Raw genomic sequence first — 18,044 nt, 5'->3', positions numbered from 1 at the left:
ACAAAAGTATTGGGACAATTCGGACTAAAAGTAGACAAAAGTATTGGGACACTTATGACGAAAACTGAACAAAAGTATTGGGACACTTAGGACTAGCACCTGCCAAATATGCGGGCCCGACCAATGCTGCTTGCAGCTTTAATTTTACTTGTTTTGGAAAGTCTTGACAAGCCGAATTTTCTTGTTCTATTGGCAGATAATTTTGCTTAGTTCAAATAAAATACCCCTAATTTTTGTTTTGTTTTTTTGTTTTTGAACACTGACTTTTTGCAGTGCAATATTGACAAATTCTGCACGGCTTTGATATTTTTGTTTTCCTGCTTTAGTATGGTGGACGCTTGTGTGCAACAAGGTCACCCGTGCTGAAGGTCCAGGCTCGAGTTTGCTGAGTGGGTGGAGTCTCGCTGCCTTAGCTGGACTCCCGCAGGTAGAGGTGCAGGAGTGTCAGCTCGAATGACGACGCTCCTAATGAGAACACCGCTCGCCGGAAGCCACCTTTTGATGCTGTCCCCGACCATTTCTCGCCATGAGACTGTGAGCGGACCGCTCCTTTATCAATTAATCATACCCCCATAATTATGGGGGGATACCACACCATAATACACTGTCACTACTCCAAACCCCGCTGATCCAGTCATTAAGTATTTATCTGCTAGTTAACAACCTGCTTTTCTTCCTCTTGCTCTCTGTGCAGCTGTTAAGTATCATCTGTTGTCAGCGGCAAGACAAAAATATAGAGAAGAACACAAAGACACTAGCCTGTTTTTAGCAACGCCTGAAGCTACATGTCACTTTCAGAGTCACAAGAGAAGATTTCTTAGACCGACCTCAAGTTCCGTGCTCTTGCCGAGCAGCTGTTGACGCGCAGCTTCCAGCTCGCTCTTCATTAAAGAACCCTCGTCGTCCGTGACTGTCCGACTCTGGAGCAGCTTGTTGATCTTTTGCTGCTGCCCTGACACTTGCTGTGAAGACACAACCAAGAGAAGCGAAGACAAAAGTCAAAGCATGTATTTCTACCTTGGGGGCTTTGTCAAGGCATTTGTCAGGAGGCAAATCAATAACGTTAGAATCAAGGCTCTTATTAGAGATATATTATTTTTGAACAGGATTTGGATTTTCCATGTTACCTACAGCATCCCTCGCCACTTCACGCTTTGAATCTTGCGTCTTCACTCCATCGCGGTTTCTCACCGCTTTGTGTTTGACTACAGCCGAATATTTAGTCAAAAATATGGATACTTTAGCAAATTCAAACTTATTCTTGGACTAAATTAGGATTTTTCAAGCATAAAAATGGCTATATAAATAAACTTAAATTGACAATGCTAAAAGATACTGTATTGTATCTTATTATTGTGTGTGTGTTTGTGTGTGTGTGAGAATCCATATTACAGCACAGTATTTCTTATATTTGCCTTTTATGTATTACAGTACAGCAGTGCTGTCCCGATACCAATATTTTGGTACCGGTACCAAAATGTATTTCGATACTTTTCTAAATAAAAGGGGGCCACAAAAAAATGGCATTATTTGCTTTATTTTAACAAAAGATCTTAGGGTACATTAAACATATGTTTCTTTTTGTAAGTTTGTCCTTAAAGGGGAACATTATCACAATTTCAGAAGGGTTAAAACCATTAAAAATCAGTTCCCAGTGGCTTATTTTATTTTTCGAAGTTTTTTTCAAAATTTTACCCATCACGCAATATCCCTAAAAAAAAGCTTCAAAGTGCCTGATTTTAACCATCGTTATATACACCCGTCCATTTTCCTGTGACGTCACATAGTGATGCCAATACAAACAAACATGGCAGATAAAACAGAAAGCTATCGCGAAATTAGCTCGGATTCAAACTCGGATTTCAGCGACTTAAGCGATTCAACAGATTACGCATGTATTGAAACGGATGGTTGTAGTGTGGAGGCAGGTAGCGAAAACGAAATTGAAGAAGAAACTGAAGCTATTGAGCCATATCGGTTTGAACCGTATGCAAGCGAAACCGACGAAAACGACACGACAGCCAGCGACACGGGAGAAAGCGAGGACGAATTCGGCGATCGCCTTCTAACCAACGATTGGTATGTGTTTGTTTGGCATTAAAGGAAACTAACAACTATGAACTAGGTTTACAGCATATGAAATACATTTGGCAACAACATGCACTTTGAGAGTGCAGACAGCCCAGTTTTCATCAATTAATATATTCTGTAGACATATCCTCATCCGCTCTCTTTTCCTGGGGGTCTGGCGGCAGATTTCTTTGACTTTATCGTTGGAAATGCATCTGCTTTGAGTGTCGCAGGATATCCACACATTCTTGCCATCTCTGTCGTAGCATAGCTTTCGTCGGTAAAGTGTGCGGAACAAACGTCCAATTTCTTGCCACTTTGGCATCTTTGGGCCACTGGTGCAACTTGAATCCGTCCCTGTTGGTGTTGTTACACCCTCCGACAACACACTGACGAGGCATGATGTCTCCAAGGTACGGAAAACAGACGAAAAAACGGAAAATAACAGAGCTGATTTGACTCGGTGTTTGAGAAAATGGCGGATTGCTTCCCGAGAGCCATCCATCCATCCATCTTCTTCCGCTTATCCGAAGTCGGGTCGCGGGGGCAGCAGCCTAAGCAGGGAAGCCCAGACTTCCCTCTCCCCAGCCACTTCGTCCAGCTCCTCCCGGGGGATCCCGAGGCGTTCCCAGGCCAGCCGGGAGACATAGTCTTCCCAACGTGTCCTGGGTCTTCCCCGTGGCCTCCTACCGGTCGGACGTGCCCGAAACACCTCCCTAGGGAGGCGTTCGGGTGGCATCCTGACCAGATGCCCGAACCACCTCATCTGGCTCCTCTCCATGTGGAGGAGCAGCGGCTTTACTTTGAGCTCCCCCCGGATGGCAGAGCTTCTCACCCTATCTCTAAGAGAGAGCCCCGCCACCCGGCGGAGGAAACTCATTTGGGCCGCTTGTACCCGTGATCTTGTCCTTTCGGTCATGACCCAAAGCTCATGACCATAGGTGAGGATGGGAACGTAGATCGACCAGTAAATCGAGAGCTTTGCCTTCCGGCTCAGCTCCTTCTTCACCACAACGGATCGATACATCGTCCGCATTACTGAAGACGCCGCACCGATCCGCCTGTCGATCTCACGATCCACTCTTCCCTCACTCGTGAACAAGACTCCTAGGTACTTGAATTCCTCCACTTGGGGCAAGATCTCCTCCCCAACCCGGAGATGGCACTCCACCCTTTCCTTTCCCGAGAGCGAATAATAGAAAGGCGTTTCATTCGCCAAAATTCACCCATTTAGAGTTCGGAAATGGGTTAAAAAAATATCTGGTCTTTTTTCTGCAACATCAAGGTATATATTGACGCTTACATAGGTTTGGTGATAATGTTCCCCTTTAAATAAAATAGTGAACATACTAGACAACTTGTTGGCTCCTAATTTAGCTGCTGACATATGCAGTTATATATTGAGTCAATTTCCATTCTATTATTTTGTCAATTTTTTTAAGGACAAGTGGTAGAAAATTCATTATTAATCTACTTGTTCATTTACTGTTAATATCTGATTACTTTCTCTTTTAACATGATCTATCTACACGTAATAATCCCTTATTCTTCTGTTGTTTGGATGTTGTGCAATAGTTTTGGATGATACTACAAATGTAGGTATTGATCCGATACCAAGTAGTTACAGGATCATACATTGGTCATATTCAAAGTACTCATGTTTCCAGGGACGAGTTTATAAACATGATAGGAAAAAAAATTGTGATGATAAAAAATATCGATGTACCGGTAATCATAGTGGTATGGACTAAATACGCTCCTGTACTTGGTATCATTACAGTGGATGTTAGGTGTAGATCCACCAATGGCGTTTGTTTACATTGTGATGCTGGTGAGCTACGGTGTGTAGTGAAGCATGTTTAGCTATTCCTCGTCCTGCAGGGATGATACTTGTAAGAAACCTACTTTATTTGTCGCCATGGAGGCGAGGATTAGTGATTTAGAAGTAGCTAAAACACTGCCGACTGCGGATGGACTTCAGCCGCTAGCTAGTCATACTAAGTTTCATACTCACTTTCAAAGCCATCCATAACCTCTCTCCACCATATTTCTCTGACCTGATCCATGTCGCCACGCCCTCACGTTCCCTAAGATCCTCTTCATCCATCCATCTCACCGTCCCTTTATTTAAACTGTCCACCATGGGTGCCCGAGCTTTTAGCCACTCTGCCCCACATCTTTGGAACTCTTTGCCACCAAAACCTTCGTAACTTAGACTCAATATCCCTCTTCAAATCAAGACTCAAAACCATACTTGCCAACCCTCCCGGATTTTCCGGGAGACTCCCGAAATTCAGCGCCTCTCCCGAAAACCTCCCGGGACAAATTTTCTCCCGAAAATCTCCCGAAATTCAGGCGGAGCTGGAGGCCACGCCCCCCTCCAGCGCATGGAGCTGGAGTCCGCTTTCCCACAATATAAACAACGTCTACAGTAAAGCAGTTTGTCTGCCGTAAACAGCAATGTTGTGACACTTTTAAACAGGACAATACTTTTGTGCGTGCCACACAGAAATGCATCATCAGAGAGGGTGTTCAGCATGGTTAGAAAGATAGTGACAGAGAATAGAACAAGGATGGACAATTCAACCCTTAACTCAACAATGAGTAGATGAGTGTTATGTGTGTGTATATGTGTAAATAAATGAACACTGAAGTATTTCTTTTATATATATATATATATATATATATATCCATCCATTTTCTACCGCTTATTCCCTTCGGGGTCGCGGGGATATATATATATATATATATATATATATATACGGTATATATATATATATATATATATATATATATATATATGAAATACTTGATTTGGTGAATTCTAGCTGTAAATATACTCCTCCCCTCTTAGCCACGCCCCCAACCACGCCCCCCGCCCCCACCTCCTGAAATTGGAGGTCTCAAGGTTGGCAAGTATGCTCAAAACACACCTATTCCTGACTGCCTATTCATTGTAATCATCTTCTCTATCTTTGTTGTTGTTATTATTGTTGTTTTTATCCAATTTGATTTTATTGTTTTGATTTTGTACAGTGTCCTTGAGTGCCCAGAAAGGCGCCTTATAAATAAAATGTATTATTATAATTATTAAGTCATACTTAGTATAACATTACTAAAACATTTTGACAGATTTTTGATCCTTTCGATTTTTGAGCGCCGTGTGTAATGTCTCTATATTCTCAATGAAACATCCCAGTTTTGGTGTTGCTTGCTTACGGGTACGGTACTTGCTAGTGTCATTTATTGAACAGGCGTCAGTCAACCTGCGGCCCACACATATCTCTCATGAGTAACTGCCATCTACTGGTCACACTTATCATTACAACATGTACCAAATAAAATGGCTTCGAGGTCGGTAAGCACGACCAGAAATAAAACGTACATTCGGCGCACCGTTTTATATTGCACACTGTCAATTTTTGAAGAAATTAAAGAATTTTACGTATAACACTGTTGGCTCTATTTCGGTCATTACGAATTAGCGTTAATTTGCAGGAGAGGATTAATCAAACAATTATGTCAGTCAAGGGAGGCTTCTTCATGATTTCATTTTCCTTAGCAGGGACATAATAATTTACAGACATCTTAGCAAAACATGGAATAAAGCACAAAACTATGAGCTCTGTGTATTCTTTAATCGGCTTTCCAGTTGTTGAGGGTGTAATGTTTTAATGGTAAATTTTAGGGTGGTGTTCCTGTCGAAACACATTGTGTTACAGACTGATTGAAATTAAAAATCGTACAGTACTGTACCTCCTTCAGATCTTGTATCTCGTAGTCCTTGGTTTGGAGGATCTCCAGTACTTTCCTGTCCTTCATCTCCGCTTTGTACTTCTCACTAGAGGACAATATGAGGAATTCAAATGCATCAGTCATGCATGACTATCAGGGATAGAACAGTTCACCACATTCATAGTTCATATTTTATCAAGGTTTATGGTTGACCATTTTTTCAATCCATCAATTATGCAATTTATTTAGTGATTGTCGTTTGATCACCTCCTCGTCATCCTTTCGACATCCGAGCAAAACCTACAATATTTTATGAACAACATAATGTCCCAATTTGGGAGATTCGTAACTTCTGTCAAGATGTTGGTAAACGAGGGCAATATCTAGAAGTTTTCCAGGGAATCTGGAGGAGTTGCGCATATCATTATGTCAAGATAATGGCACTAGCATTTACTTCATTTAAGAATATTTTTCAACATATTGAGCAAAAAGGTCTCTTTTTTTTTCTACCAAGAAAAGTGCACTTGTTATTAGTGAGAATATACTTATTTTAAGGTATTTTTGGGTCCATTGAGGCTAGCTAATTTTACTTGTTTAGGAAAGTCTTGACAAGCCGAATTTTCTTGTTCTATTGGCAGATAATTTTGCTTACTTCAAATAAAATACCCCTCATTTTTGTGTGTTTTTTTCTTGTTTTTGAACACTGACTTTTTGCAGTGTACTACAATGTAGACAGTTGGAATAAGCTAATTTGCGATGTTGTACAGTGTAATACCCGATACGAGCCTTCTTTTCTGCTGTAAATGGTAAAATCCATCAACGTTAATGTCCCAGTTGTCCTTTATATTATGAACCTAGATAAAAAGAGAAAAAGCACACAACACAAAGTGAACTTTCTTTTAGCTCCCGGCATATCTATTCACCGTGTGAACTTTTAGGGAGACAAAAACAGAGCAGCAATTGGGGACCTGTTTGTTGCAACAACTGGAGACCACCAGGGCCCCCGCACCCCCTCCCCGCTCACTCCCGCTACACCTTCCATCTTCAAGGCCTTCTTTCCCAATCCCTTTGCCTCTTCTGATCAGCCCTCTCCCCTGACAGACACTGAAATAAGTATCAGGGGTCCCTGGAGGAGATGGAACGCTCACTGCCCTAGCTACATCTCCTCGTGCGTTGGGGGGGAGGCTGTGCTCATCGCTTCCCCGGCAATCACTCCGCAAAACTCCGCAAGGAGGGGAGAGGAGGTGGGGGTTTGAGGAGAGTTCTCCCAATGGGCACACCTGCGCTTGACTGGAGTCGACACAATTACCATGTCAATATCCTCCTGCGCATCAGGTGATACAGTACACATGCGATCGTGGGGTGGATGCTCAACGTGGCGGTCTCCGCGGACCAGCACACTTTGATGGGTTTCCTGTGGGACTGTAAACTAACTGCAGAGGTTGTGGGGAAGGAAGGAATGGGAGGCAATCGTACCGAGGAGCACTCGCACTCACTTTCGCATGTATTTTTTTTTACATTTGTAGTCTTCAAACCAATGGCTTTGTAGTCCAGACTAAACCACTTGGTTAGTTTTGAACCACTTGTCCCTAGGGGTGTAACGGTACACAAAAATGTTGGTTCGGTACGTACCTCGGTTTAGAGGTTACGGTTCGGTTAATTTTCGGTACAGTAAGAAAACAACAAAATATACATTTTTGGGTTATTTATTTACCAAAATTTGCAAAATCTTCCACCAAAAATATTTTTCTTAGTGGAATATTTGATGTGAAGTAATGGATAGGTCAATAATTCATAATAACATTGATTTTGATTCAATATTATGTTTTGAGCAATGACCGTTTGAAAGAGAAAAAAAACAGCTTTGTTTTATTAGTCAACATTGCAACTTTATCTAAATTACATTTAACCTTTAAGCTTTTTTATTTCACTTTTGTTATGTTTTTGTTTATTTTAATAGTATTTTTAGAATGTGCCGTGGGCCTTTAAAATATTAGCTGTGGGCCGCAAATGGCCTCCGGGGCACACTTTTGACACCCCTGCTATAGATAATAAAAATTAAATCTGATAAATCTATGGATAAAAAGCAGAGCCTGGCGATGCATGCGCGTTTATCATAACTCTCTCTCTCTCTCTGTCTCTGCCCCTCCCTCACCAATTCTGCTGTGCGCACAATTTGTTTTGTTTTTAACCCCTTCTTAACCCTGAACGTACATTGAAAATACACGCAACCCTAACTCAAAATGCCGGACATTTGAGGCATTTAAGAAACTCCGCCCTGACAGCCCCGCAAAAGAGGACGTATGGTCAGTCTATCGTAGCCCGTTAGCTGCTAGCATGCCGTGTGTTGTGCCTCGGTGTGCATTGTTTACACAAGGTGCGTTACGCTACTTAATATGTCCGTGTGGAAACTCGTTCGGCACACCTCCGAACCGAACCGGAACCCTCCGTACCGAAACGGTTCAATACAAATACACGTACTGTTACACCCCTACTTGTCCCCCTTTCCACTGTGCAGTATGGTTGCGGGATGTACACAGTATACAATATAAATTATATCAATTTGGCTGAAGAAAGAGATAATAATACTAATGTTATGATAACGTTGACACATTCTAGCTGTATCCTGCAAATTTGTCAGCGACAAGTGAATGAGTGTGTCCTCAACCAAATGTATTCTCGCTAGAGGCTAATCACCATCCATAGTGCAAAGCCACAATCAGCAATCCTCACCTCCATGGCGGAAAATAAACTATTTTTCATTCAAGTATCATCCCTGGAGGACGAGGGATAGCTGAAAATGCTACACTACACATCGTAGGAGGATATGCTAACCACTTAGCCAGCGCTCTTGAATGTAAACAAAGGTGGGCGGATCGATACAAATATTGACAGTAACGATTAACAGTAAACTGCCAAAAAGGGGAGGACTTAAAAGGGTGCCTTGAGGAACACCTTAATTATGTAAATCACAAGTTTGGACCCCAGTGTTCAATTTTTGCTAGCAAGGTTAAAATGTCAATGCAGGGGTCTGCCAATGTGTTTATAGTGGCCCAAGTTCCTCTGTACAACAGAAGCCCTCTATTGCTTTTAGGAATGTTTGCAAAAAATGTTTGTACCCAAAGTTTTGAGCGAAACTCGGGGGATGGCAGGGTGTCGTTCTTGTGCCATATTTGGCCCTGAGGTGGCCAGATGATTAGCCCTGGATTACATAGTGTTCACATTTCAGCTAAAGACGTTTTTGAAATTAAAGCACCGCGCATGCTTAAAAGAAGCAAAATACGTAAATATTAAATGTTATTATAAATGTACCTGTAGCTACATTACACATATACTTACATCATGTACAATTAACCTTAATGGAGGTGTTTGGATGTTTTTAAGGGCTTTACAGGCAGAATGGATCGGCCACCATAGGCTCCATTGTAAGCAGACTTTTGATCGCATTTATTTACTATTGAGAATGCATTAAAAAAATATATGTTTGTCGTCATGTCTTTCATAATAATTGTGAACGATAGGCAACATTCCCTAAAAAATTGCAGTTCCCCTTTAGGGGCTGATTAAAACAAAGTCTACAGGTGTTTTTTCATATAGAAGATATATTATTAAAATATCTCCTGTGTGAAACAAAATTCTTGCAATATGCATTCTCTTGCGTATGGATTCTGGAGTGCATAATGGCAGTTAATGCCATTCTATCCAATGAGCACAACTTTAGCTAAGTAAATAAAAAAAATAAAAAATTAATTAAAAAAAATATATATATATATTAGGGCTGCAACAACTAATCGATTAAATCGATTATAAAAATAGTTGGCGATTAATTTAGTCATCTATTTGTTGGATCTATGCTATGCGCAGAGGCAATTTAAAAAATTTTTTTTTTATAAACCTTTATTTATAAACTGCAGCATGTACAAACAGCTGAGGAACAATAATAAAAATAAGTATGGTGCCAGTATGCTGTTTTTTTTCAATAAAATACTGTAAAGGATAGAAATGTAGTTTGTCTCTTTTATCCGATTATTAATCCATTAATCGAAGTAGTAATCGACAGATTAATCGATTATCAAATTAATCGTTAGTTGCAGCCCTAATATATATATTAGGGGTGTAACGGTACGTGTATTTGTATTGAACTGTTTCGGTACGGGGGTTCCGGTTCGGTTCGGAGGTGTACCGAACGAGTTTCCACATGGACATATCAAGTAGCGTAACGCACGTTGTGTAAACAATGCACACCAAGGCACAACACACGGCATGCTAGCAGCTAACGGGCTACGATAGACTGACCATACGTCCTCTTTTCAACGGACATGTCCTCTTTTGCGGAGCTGTCAGGGCGGAGTTTCTTAAATGCCTCAAATGTCCGGCATTTTGAGTTAGGGTTGCGTGTATTTTCAATGTACGCTCGGTTAAGAAGGGGTTAAAAACAAAACAAATTGGGCGAGCAGCAGCATTGGTGAGGGAGGGGCAGAGACACAGAGAGAGAGAGAGAGAGTTATGATAAACGCGCATGCGTCGCCAGGCTCTGCTTTTTATCCATAGATTTATCACATTTAATTTTTTATTATCTATAGCAGGGGTGTCAAAAGTGTGCCCCGGAGGCCATTTGCGGCCCACAGCTAATGTTTTAAAGGCCCACGGCACATTCTAAAAATACTATTAAAATAAACAAAAGTGAAATAAAAAAGCTTAAACGTTGAATATAATTTAGAAAAGTTGCAATGTTGACTAATAAAACAAAGCTGTTTTTTTCTTTCAAACTGTCATTGTTTAAAACATAATATTGAATCAAAATCAATGTTATTATGAATTATTGACCTATCCCAGGTTTCGATTACTTCACATCAAATATTCCACTAAGAAAAATATTTTTGGTGGAATATTTTGCAAATTTGGTAAATAAATAACCCCAAAATGTATATTTTGTTGTTTTCCTACTGTACCGAAAATGAACCGAACCGTGACCTCTAAACCGAGGTACGTACCGAACCAAAATTTTTGCGTACCGTTACACCCCTAATATATATATGTTTCTACTGTAGATGAACCGCAGAAATGCTACTAAAGTGTTAAATGTGGTAAATGTCTGCTGCTTGTTTGAAAACATAGCAAAACGTCACAGGTAGGAGCATGATAACATGAATGTGGAGTAAATGATCAGGTGTCTCATGGTAAAATACTAAATGCAAAAACCTCATTTAAATAAGGTGGTCTGCAGCACTTTTCAATTGTACACGCAGTTTACGCAACATGCCCACGAGTAGTACACAAGGTTTTATTGTTTGCACACGCTGTTTAGCGCGAGGCATTTCAATCTTAGTAGATTGATTTGCTTATTTAAATAATAGCTTGAGCAAGCGAACCACTCTACTAGATACATTACCAGAATTTCTTTCATCCGAATCAAATGTTTCTAGCGTGAACAAGCTCTTAAATACCACAGTGGCGTCAGAGAAAAGAGACAGTAAAGCATGTCCAAACATACCCTGGCGACTGTTTCAAGAAATGACTTTCAAGGGCAAAAAGATATAGAGAATAAAAACCTGAGAAGCCAAGGGTCTGCTTTAAAGGTGGCGTGCGTTCAAGTATCCATGCTAAAATATCCTGTCCCTGTGTCTTTCAGTCCAGGCAAAAACAGAAGCCTTCTATATTAGATTAGCTCTGCACACACGGGAATTGACAGGAAAACCATACATTTTTTTGATCTCCTCTGAAAGTTCCCATGCCACTGATCTCGGGGTGGCTTAGAAAAAAGGTCATATTCAATCTCAATTTATCCGTTAAAGACGAGCGTTGGCAGCGGGGTTGAGACGGTCCACAACGGGAGCGGTGGAAAGGTGTTTTCATTAAAAAGGTTTCCATGGCTGGAGTGCGATAGGGAGGATAACCGCGGCTTAAATCAGCATCTGCGCCAAATTCCGTCATAACCCCAGTAGAGCGGCCAAGGTGCCTTAACATCCACTGAGCGACTTTTCACACTTATCTTAGTGAGGTATAAAGAAAAATGTACAGCTGAAAATTTGAAAAGATGCTTGGACTCACCGCTCAACCACCAAACTCACAGCCTGGGTCAAGTCTGGATTGGCCACTTGTAGACGTTTCCACAGGGACCACACAAAGTCTTTATCGGCCTGGGGAAATACAAACACACAATTTGGCATACATCATTTGAATTGTAGTATTGAGAATGTAACTGAAATAACCAAATTAGAGCTGAAACAGATTATTCCGCATTCTTAAGTAATAAGTCAATTAACTGAAGATTACTAAAAATTAAGTCGATAACGGAGTATTAGTCGCACCGGCCGAAAATGCATAATAAAGAAGGAAAAAAACATAAGTCGCTCTGGAGTGTAAGTCGCATTTTTGGGGGAAACTTATTTGATAAAATCCAACACCAAGAATAGACATTTGAAAGGCAATTTAAAATAAATAAAGAATAGTGAACAACAGGCTGAATAAGTGTACGTTATATGAGGCATAAATAACCAACTGGTATGTTAATGTAACATATTATGGCAAGAGTCATTCAAATAACTATAACATATAGAACATGCTATAAGTTTACCAAACAATCTGTCACTCCTAATCGCTAAATCCCATGAAATCTTATACGTCTAGTCTCTTACGCGAATGAGATAAATAATATTATTTCATATTTTGGGCTAATGTGTTAATAATTTCACACATAAGTCGCTCCTGAGTACAAGTCGCACCCCCGGCCGGCCAAACTATGAAAAAAACAGCGACTTATAGTCCGAAAAATACGGTATTTATGATAACATCACCTTTCGTACAAGAAATAACTAGAGTACAAAGACTCCAAAAATAACTTACAAACTCAAAACCCATGGCATGCCAGCTCAAACCAAGACTAGTCATATAATTAGTGTACTGTATTTTTTAGTCACAGTTTTTTTTCATAGTTTGGCCGGGGGTGCGACTTATACTCAGGAGAAAAAATAAAAATAAAAAGATAATTAAAAAAATAAATACAAATAGAAACTAGAACAGCCAAATAGCTAAAACTAGTACCGTATTTTTCGGACTATAAGTCGCAGTTTTTTTCATAGTTTGGCCGGGGGTGCGACTTATACCCAGGAGCGACTTGTGTGAAATTATTAACACATTCGCGTAAAACATCAAATAATATTATTTATCTCATTCACGTAAGAGACTAGACGTATAAGATTTCATGGGATTTAGGGATTAGGAGTGACAGATTGTTTGGTAAACATATAGCATGTTCTATATGTTATAGTTATTTGAATGACTCTTACCATAATATGTTACGTTAACATACCAGTTGGTTATTTATGCCTCATATAACGTACACTTATTCAGCCTGTTGTTCACTATTCTTTATTTATTTTAAATTGCCTTTCAAATGTCTATTCTTGGTGTTGGCTTTTATCAAATAAATTTCCCCAAAAAATGCGACTTATACTCCAGTGCAACTTATATATGTTTTTTTCCTTCTTTATTATGCATTTTCGGCCGGTGCGACTTATACTCCGGAGTGACTTATACTCCAAAAAATACGGTACTTGGCTCTCCAAATACCACCATAATGACCAACATTAAAATACAGTTGCCTAGTAGGCCTAAATATTAAATTAAAACAAGGCAGAGGTTTTAATCAACAATTATATTTATTATTTTTGGCCACTGTACCATTACACACAGTTTGAACAGTAACACTGTGTTTAAATATTTAATTAAGTGATTCTTCTGTATTAGTAACCATGTGGGATATGTTCACAATGCTCCGGAAGACAAGCTAGCATACATATAATACACTTATTAAGCCTGTTGTTCACTATTCCTTATTTATTTTAAATTGCCTTTCAAATGTCTATTCTTGGTGTTGGATTTTATCAAATAAATTTCCCCCAAAAATGCGACTTATACTCCAGTGCAACTTATATATGTTTTTTTTCCTTCTTTATTATGCATTTTCGGCCGGTGCGACTTATACTCCGGAGCGACTTATACTCCGAAAAATACGATACTTAGTTATTTACATTTTTTCCACTTTTTTAAAACTTATATTATTGATTTGGTTTCCAATATTATTTACTTATTTACATTTTTCTTCACTTTTTTTTAATAAAAAATAAATATATTATTTATTTTATAGTCACTTTTTTTTAAACACTTTTATTTCTTCATTTTTGTTTCATCACTTTATACGCTATCAATTGCTACACATTCTCTATTATTTTCTAAAAAAGTTAACAGTAATTATTGAAATACGGAGAAGGGGGGAAATTAAATGGTCTCTTCTTCTTTGTGCTCTTTTTTGAACATGTTGAAATTTTCAGACTTGTAACTTGTTGAGATCGCTCTAAACCAACACAACCAGGATCATGCTCACAGTCAAATTGTCACCATCATTAAATACAATATAAGTTAACTTTACAATGTTTTAAGTAACATTTTAACATTCTTAAATGCCATACAGGTGTGGAAATTGATTAACTATTGTAATGTATGTCAACTTGCTTTATACACTCCAGTGCGATTTATATATGTTTTTTTCCTTCTTTATTATGCATTTTCGGCCGGTGCGACTTATATTCTGGAGCGATTTATAGTCCGAAAAATACGGTAATCGCTTCTTGCCAGTACTGTATGATAACATCACCTTTAATAGAAATCAATAGAAAGACCCCAAAATAAACCACAAAGTCAAACTCACAGAAAACTCGCTCAAATAATAAACATTGCCGTGTGTGTGTGATATGAAGACTAAGGCTGAAACGACGCGTCGACGTAGTCGACGTCATCGGTTACGTAAATACGTCGACGCCGTTTATATGCTTCGACGCGTCGCATATTTACGTCACACTGCCGTCATGGCGGAGCGCAAAGCAGATGATGCGAGCGGTGCGAGCGAGGGAAAAAAAGCACGCCAAAAGTCGTCAAAAGGGTGGGAGTATTTCAATAAACGGCCTAATAATGTTGTAGCGGTGAACAGCAAAATAAGCAATACTTTTACTTTAGAAATGCTTATACTATTGCAGAATATTAAGATTTGCACTGGATGTTTACTTTTATATTTGCACATTAAAAAGCAAATAAGCTACTTTTAATTTTGTTAAATGTTAAGTTTTAAATGTTTACATTGTTACAGAATATTTTGTCATGTTGTTGTCAATGTTGACTGAGTGGCCATACTTTTTTTTTTGTAAATAAAAGTCATGCCTTTTGAAAAAACTGGCCAACATTTATTTTTTCATCTTCATTTTAAATAAAAAAAAAAAATCGGTAAAAGGAAAAATAATCTATAGATTAATCGAAAAAATAATCTATAGATTAACCGATTACCGTATTTTCCGCAGTATAAGGCGCACCTAAAAACCACAAATTTTCTCAAAAGCTGACAGTGCGCCTTATAACCCGGTGCGCTTTATATATGGATAAATATTAAGATTCATTTTCATAAAGTTTAGGTCTCGCAACTACGGTAAACAGCCGCCATCTTTTTTCCCCGTAGAAGAAGCGCGCGGTGCATGCTGGGATATGTGACGTTTCATTTCCATTTGTGTGTTTATGTAAAGACCCCAAAATGGCTCCTATTAAGTGTGTTGTCTGTCTAATTATAAATAATGCAGACGAGGCGTGTTAACTGAGTTCTCAACGTTTACTCACAGCGTGCTCATAACCACATTCTAACTCCCAGCATACAACAACGCTTCTCAGGGCTACCGCGCATGCTTGTAACTATCGTTGCATGCTGGGTAGTGTAGTTGTTATATTTGCTAGCTCATAACAGCACATTAAGAGACACGCTTACGCGCTTAATTCAATACTCGCCGTCATTCCGGGTGGATTGACAAAAGACCTCCAGCCGCTAGATATTGGTGTCAACAGGGCATTCGAAGCTAGACTGCTAACTGCGTGGGAACAGTGGATGACGAAGAAGCGCGCGGTGCATGCTGGGATATGTGACGTTTCATTTCCATTTGTGTGTTTATGTAAAGACCCCAAAATGGCTCCTATTAAGTGTGTTGTCTGTCTAATTATAAATAATGCAGACGAGGCGTGTTAACTGAGTTCTCAACGTTTACTCACAGCGTGCTCATAACCACATTCTAACTCCCAGCATACAACAACGCTTCTCAGGGCTACCGCGCATGCTCGTAACTATCGTTGCATGCTGGGTAGTGTAGTTGTTATATTTGCTAGCTCATAACAGCACATTGAGAGACACGCTTACGCGCTTAATTCAATACTCGCCGTCATTCCGGGTGGATTGACAAAAGACCTCCAGCCGCTAGATATTGGTGTCAACAGGGCATTCGAAGCTAGACTGCTAACTGCGTGGGAACAGTGGATGACAGAAGGCGAACACACCTTCACTAAGACGAGGAGGCAGCGCCAGACGACGCCAACATCTGCCAGTGGATCGTAAATTTGCCCAACTTTTCACTTCGGACACCGAAGACGAAGGATTTACGAATGAAGAATAACTTCAGAAAGTGAGCGCTATGTTTATTTTGTGTGTTGTGACATTAACGTTCGAGCAACATTATGTTGCTATTGCTCTGCACTATTTTGAATTTTACTATGTTTGTGATTGCACATTTGCGTACATTTTGGGAGTGAACAGAGTTGTTAGAACGCTGGTTTTTAATATATTATTAAAGTTTGACTGACCCATCTGACTGTTTTTTTGACATTCCCTTTAGCGCAGCGTAGGCGCGGCTTATAGTCCGGGGCGGCTTATTGGTGGACAAAGTTATGAAATATGCCATTCATTGAAGGTGCGGCTAATAATCCGGTGCGCCTTATAGTGCGGAAAATACGGTAATCGAAAAAAATAATCTATAGATTAATCGATAGAAAAATAATCGTTAGCTGCAGCCTTAATGAAGACAGTTAAAAACCAGTGACCATGCAAAGCTAGATATGAAATGCTGTTATATAAATTAAATCAGGTCATTTAGTTTGTTGAATAAAAGAAGAAGTTATGCAAAGAGGTTAATTATATCTGGTCATGTATATACTTTTGAATTGTTCTTTTAGTCAGATAATATGTTTGGTAAACTGGATGGAGATCCCATTCAGTTTACCAAAAATATTATCTGACCATCCAGTATGGAAAATTTACGTTAAAATTCCATCCAGTATACCGAGAATATTATATGACTAAAATACAATTTGAAAATAACCAGTTGTAGACCTGTTCTGTACCAAAGCTATTCCTAAACTTTCCTTTGGCTTAATTCTAAAAACATGTCAGCTTTCTCTATCTCAGAAAAACAAAAATGAAGAAGAATCCTTGATGACATTAGCATACGAGGGAAAAAGGGGGAAGGGGGGAATCAATCAATAATTCAAGCAGCCGTCTTGTACCAAATAATTTTTGATCGGGCCTGCGTCGGTCGTAAGCATCTCCGAACGCGAGCGGCTGGGACGTGACCTTCGACTCAAGGGGAGCAAGCATTGACACTTGTCATGATGAAGTATTCATAACCACGGAGGGTTGGCATCCATATCAAAACGCCGCGGCGGTTTCTTCGTTAATCAAGCGCTCCCCACCAGATCTGTTTTTCCCCAAAGTAAGTAGCCCGAAAGAAGCTGAAAACTGATGACAGAGTGAGTCATCTTCAAGTCCAGCCCTGACACATTTCCAATTCAAATTGTTTCGCTACTTTCTTAAAGCTACATGCACTTTAATGAGGGACGTCTAAAAAAAAAACATTTTCTGACATTAAAAGACAGAATTATACCAAATCGACATGATATAAAATTATCTGATAAATTATGTTCACATCATCACAAGATAAAAGTCATCCCTCCCACTGGAATCCACTGGTCTCCAATTAGTATATGAGTGTCTAATCAATTATTTATTAAGATGGCAGAAGCTGATCTTGATGAGACCATGTGGAGAACATACAAAATGGGAGGACATGTCAAGCTACGGAAGTGGTGCAATGCGTAATGCGGCTAATGTTAAGTTAAGCTGCGTGGATAACTTTAACAAGGTTCCCCCCCCCCACAACCGTACTCCCGCCACCGCAGATGCATGCAGGCCTTTAGCTGCCATTAGCCTTCAGTACAGGCAAGTGTTTGGTCAGGACCCTCATCAGTGTGCACTTAAACATGTGCGTTTGATGGCATATGAATTATTCATTTTGCATGTTGGACATTATAACACCATGGGCTAAACATACTGTACTAAGCAGGGCTGCTGGAACCCGGCCACACATTTTAATGAA

General features: G+C 39.6%; 1 protein-coding gene across 3 annotated transcripts in view; it reads right to left on the bottom strand.

Annotated features, from left to right (window-relative positions):
• Positions 1 to 18,044, bottom strand: part of cntln (centlein, centrosomal protein) — a 432,451-nt gene that overhangs the window by 406,471 nt on the left and 7,936 nt on the right. For all 3 annotated transcript variants that reach the window (XM_061922942.1, XM_061922945.1, XM_061922943.1), the window contains 3 exons: positions 11,857 to 11,945; positions 5,827 to 5,911; positions 828 to 962 (listed from right to left, as the gene is read on the bottom strand). In XM_061922942.1, the coding sequence (XP_061778926.1) occupies positions 828 to 962; positions 5,827 to 5,911; positions 11,857 to 11,945 (309 nt within the window). The remainder of the gene's footprint in view (positions 1 to 827; positions 963 to 5,826; positions 5,912 to 11,856; positions 11,946 to 18,044) is intronic.

Source organism: Nerophis lumbriciformis, linkage group LG27 (genome assembly GCF_033978685.3).
Source record: "Nerophis lumbriciformis linkage group LG27, RoL_Nlum_v2.1, whole genome shotgun sequence".
Lineage (NCBI taxonomy): Eukaryota > Metazoa > Chordata > Actinopteri > Syngnathiformes > Syngnathidae > Nerophis > Nerophis lumbriciformis.
This window is presented reverse-complemented; position numbering and strand designations above follow the sequence as displayed.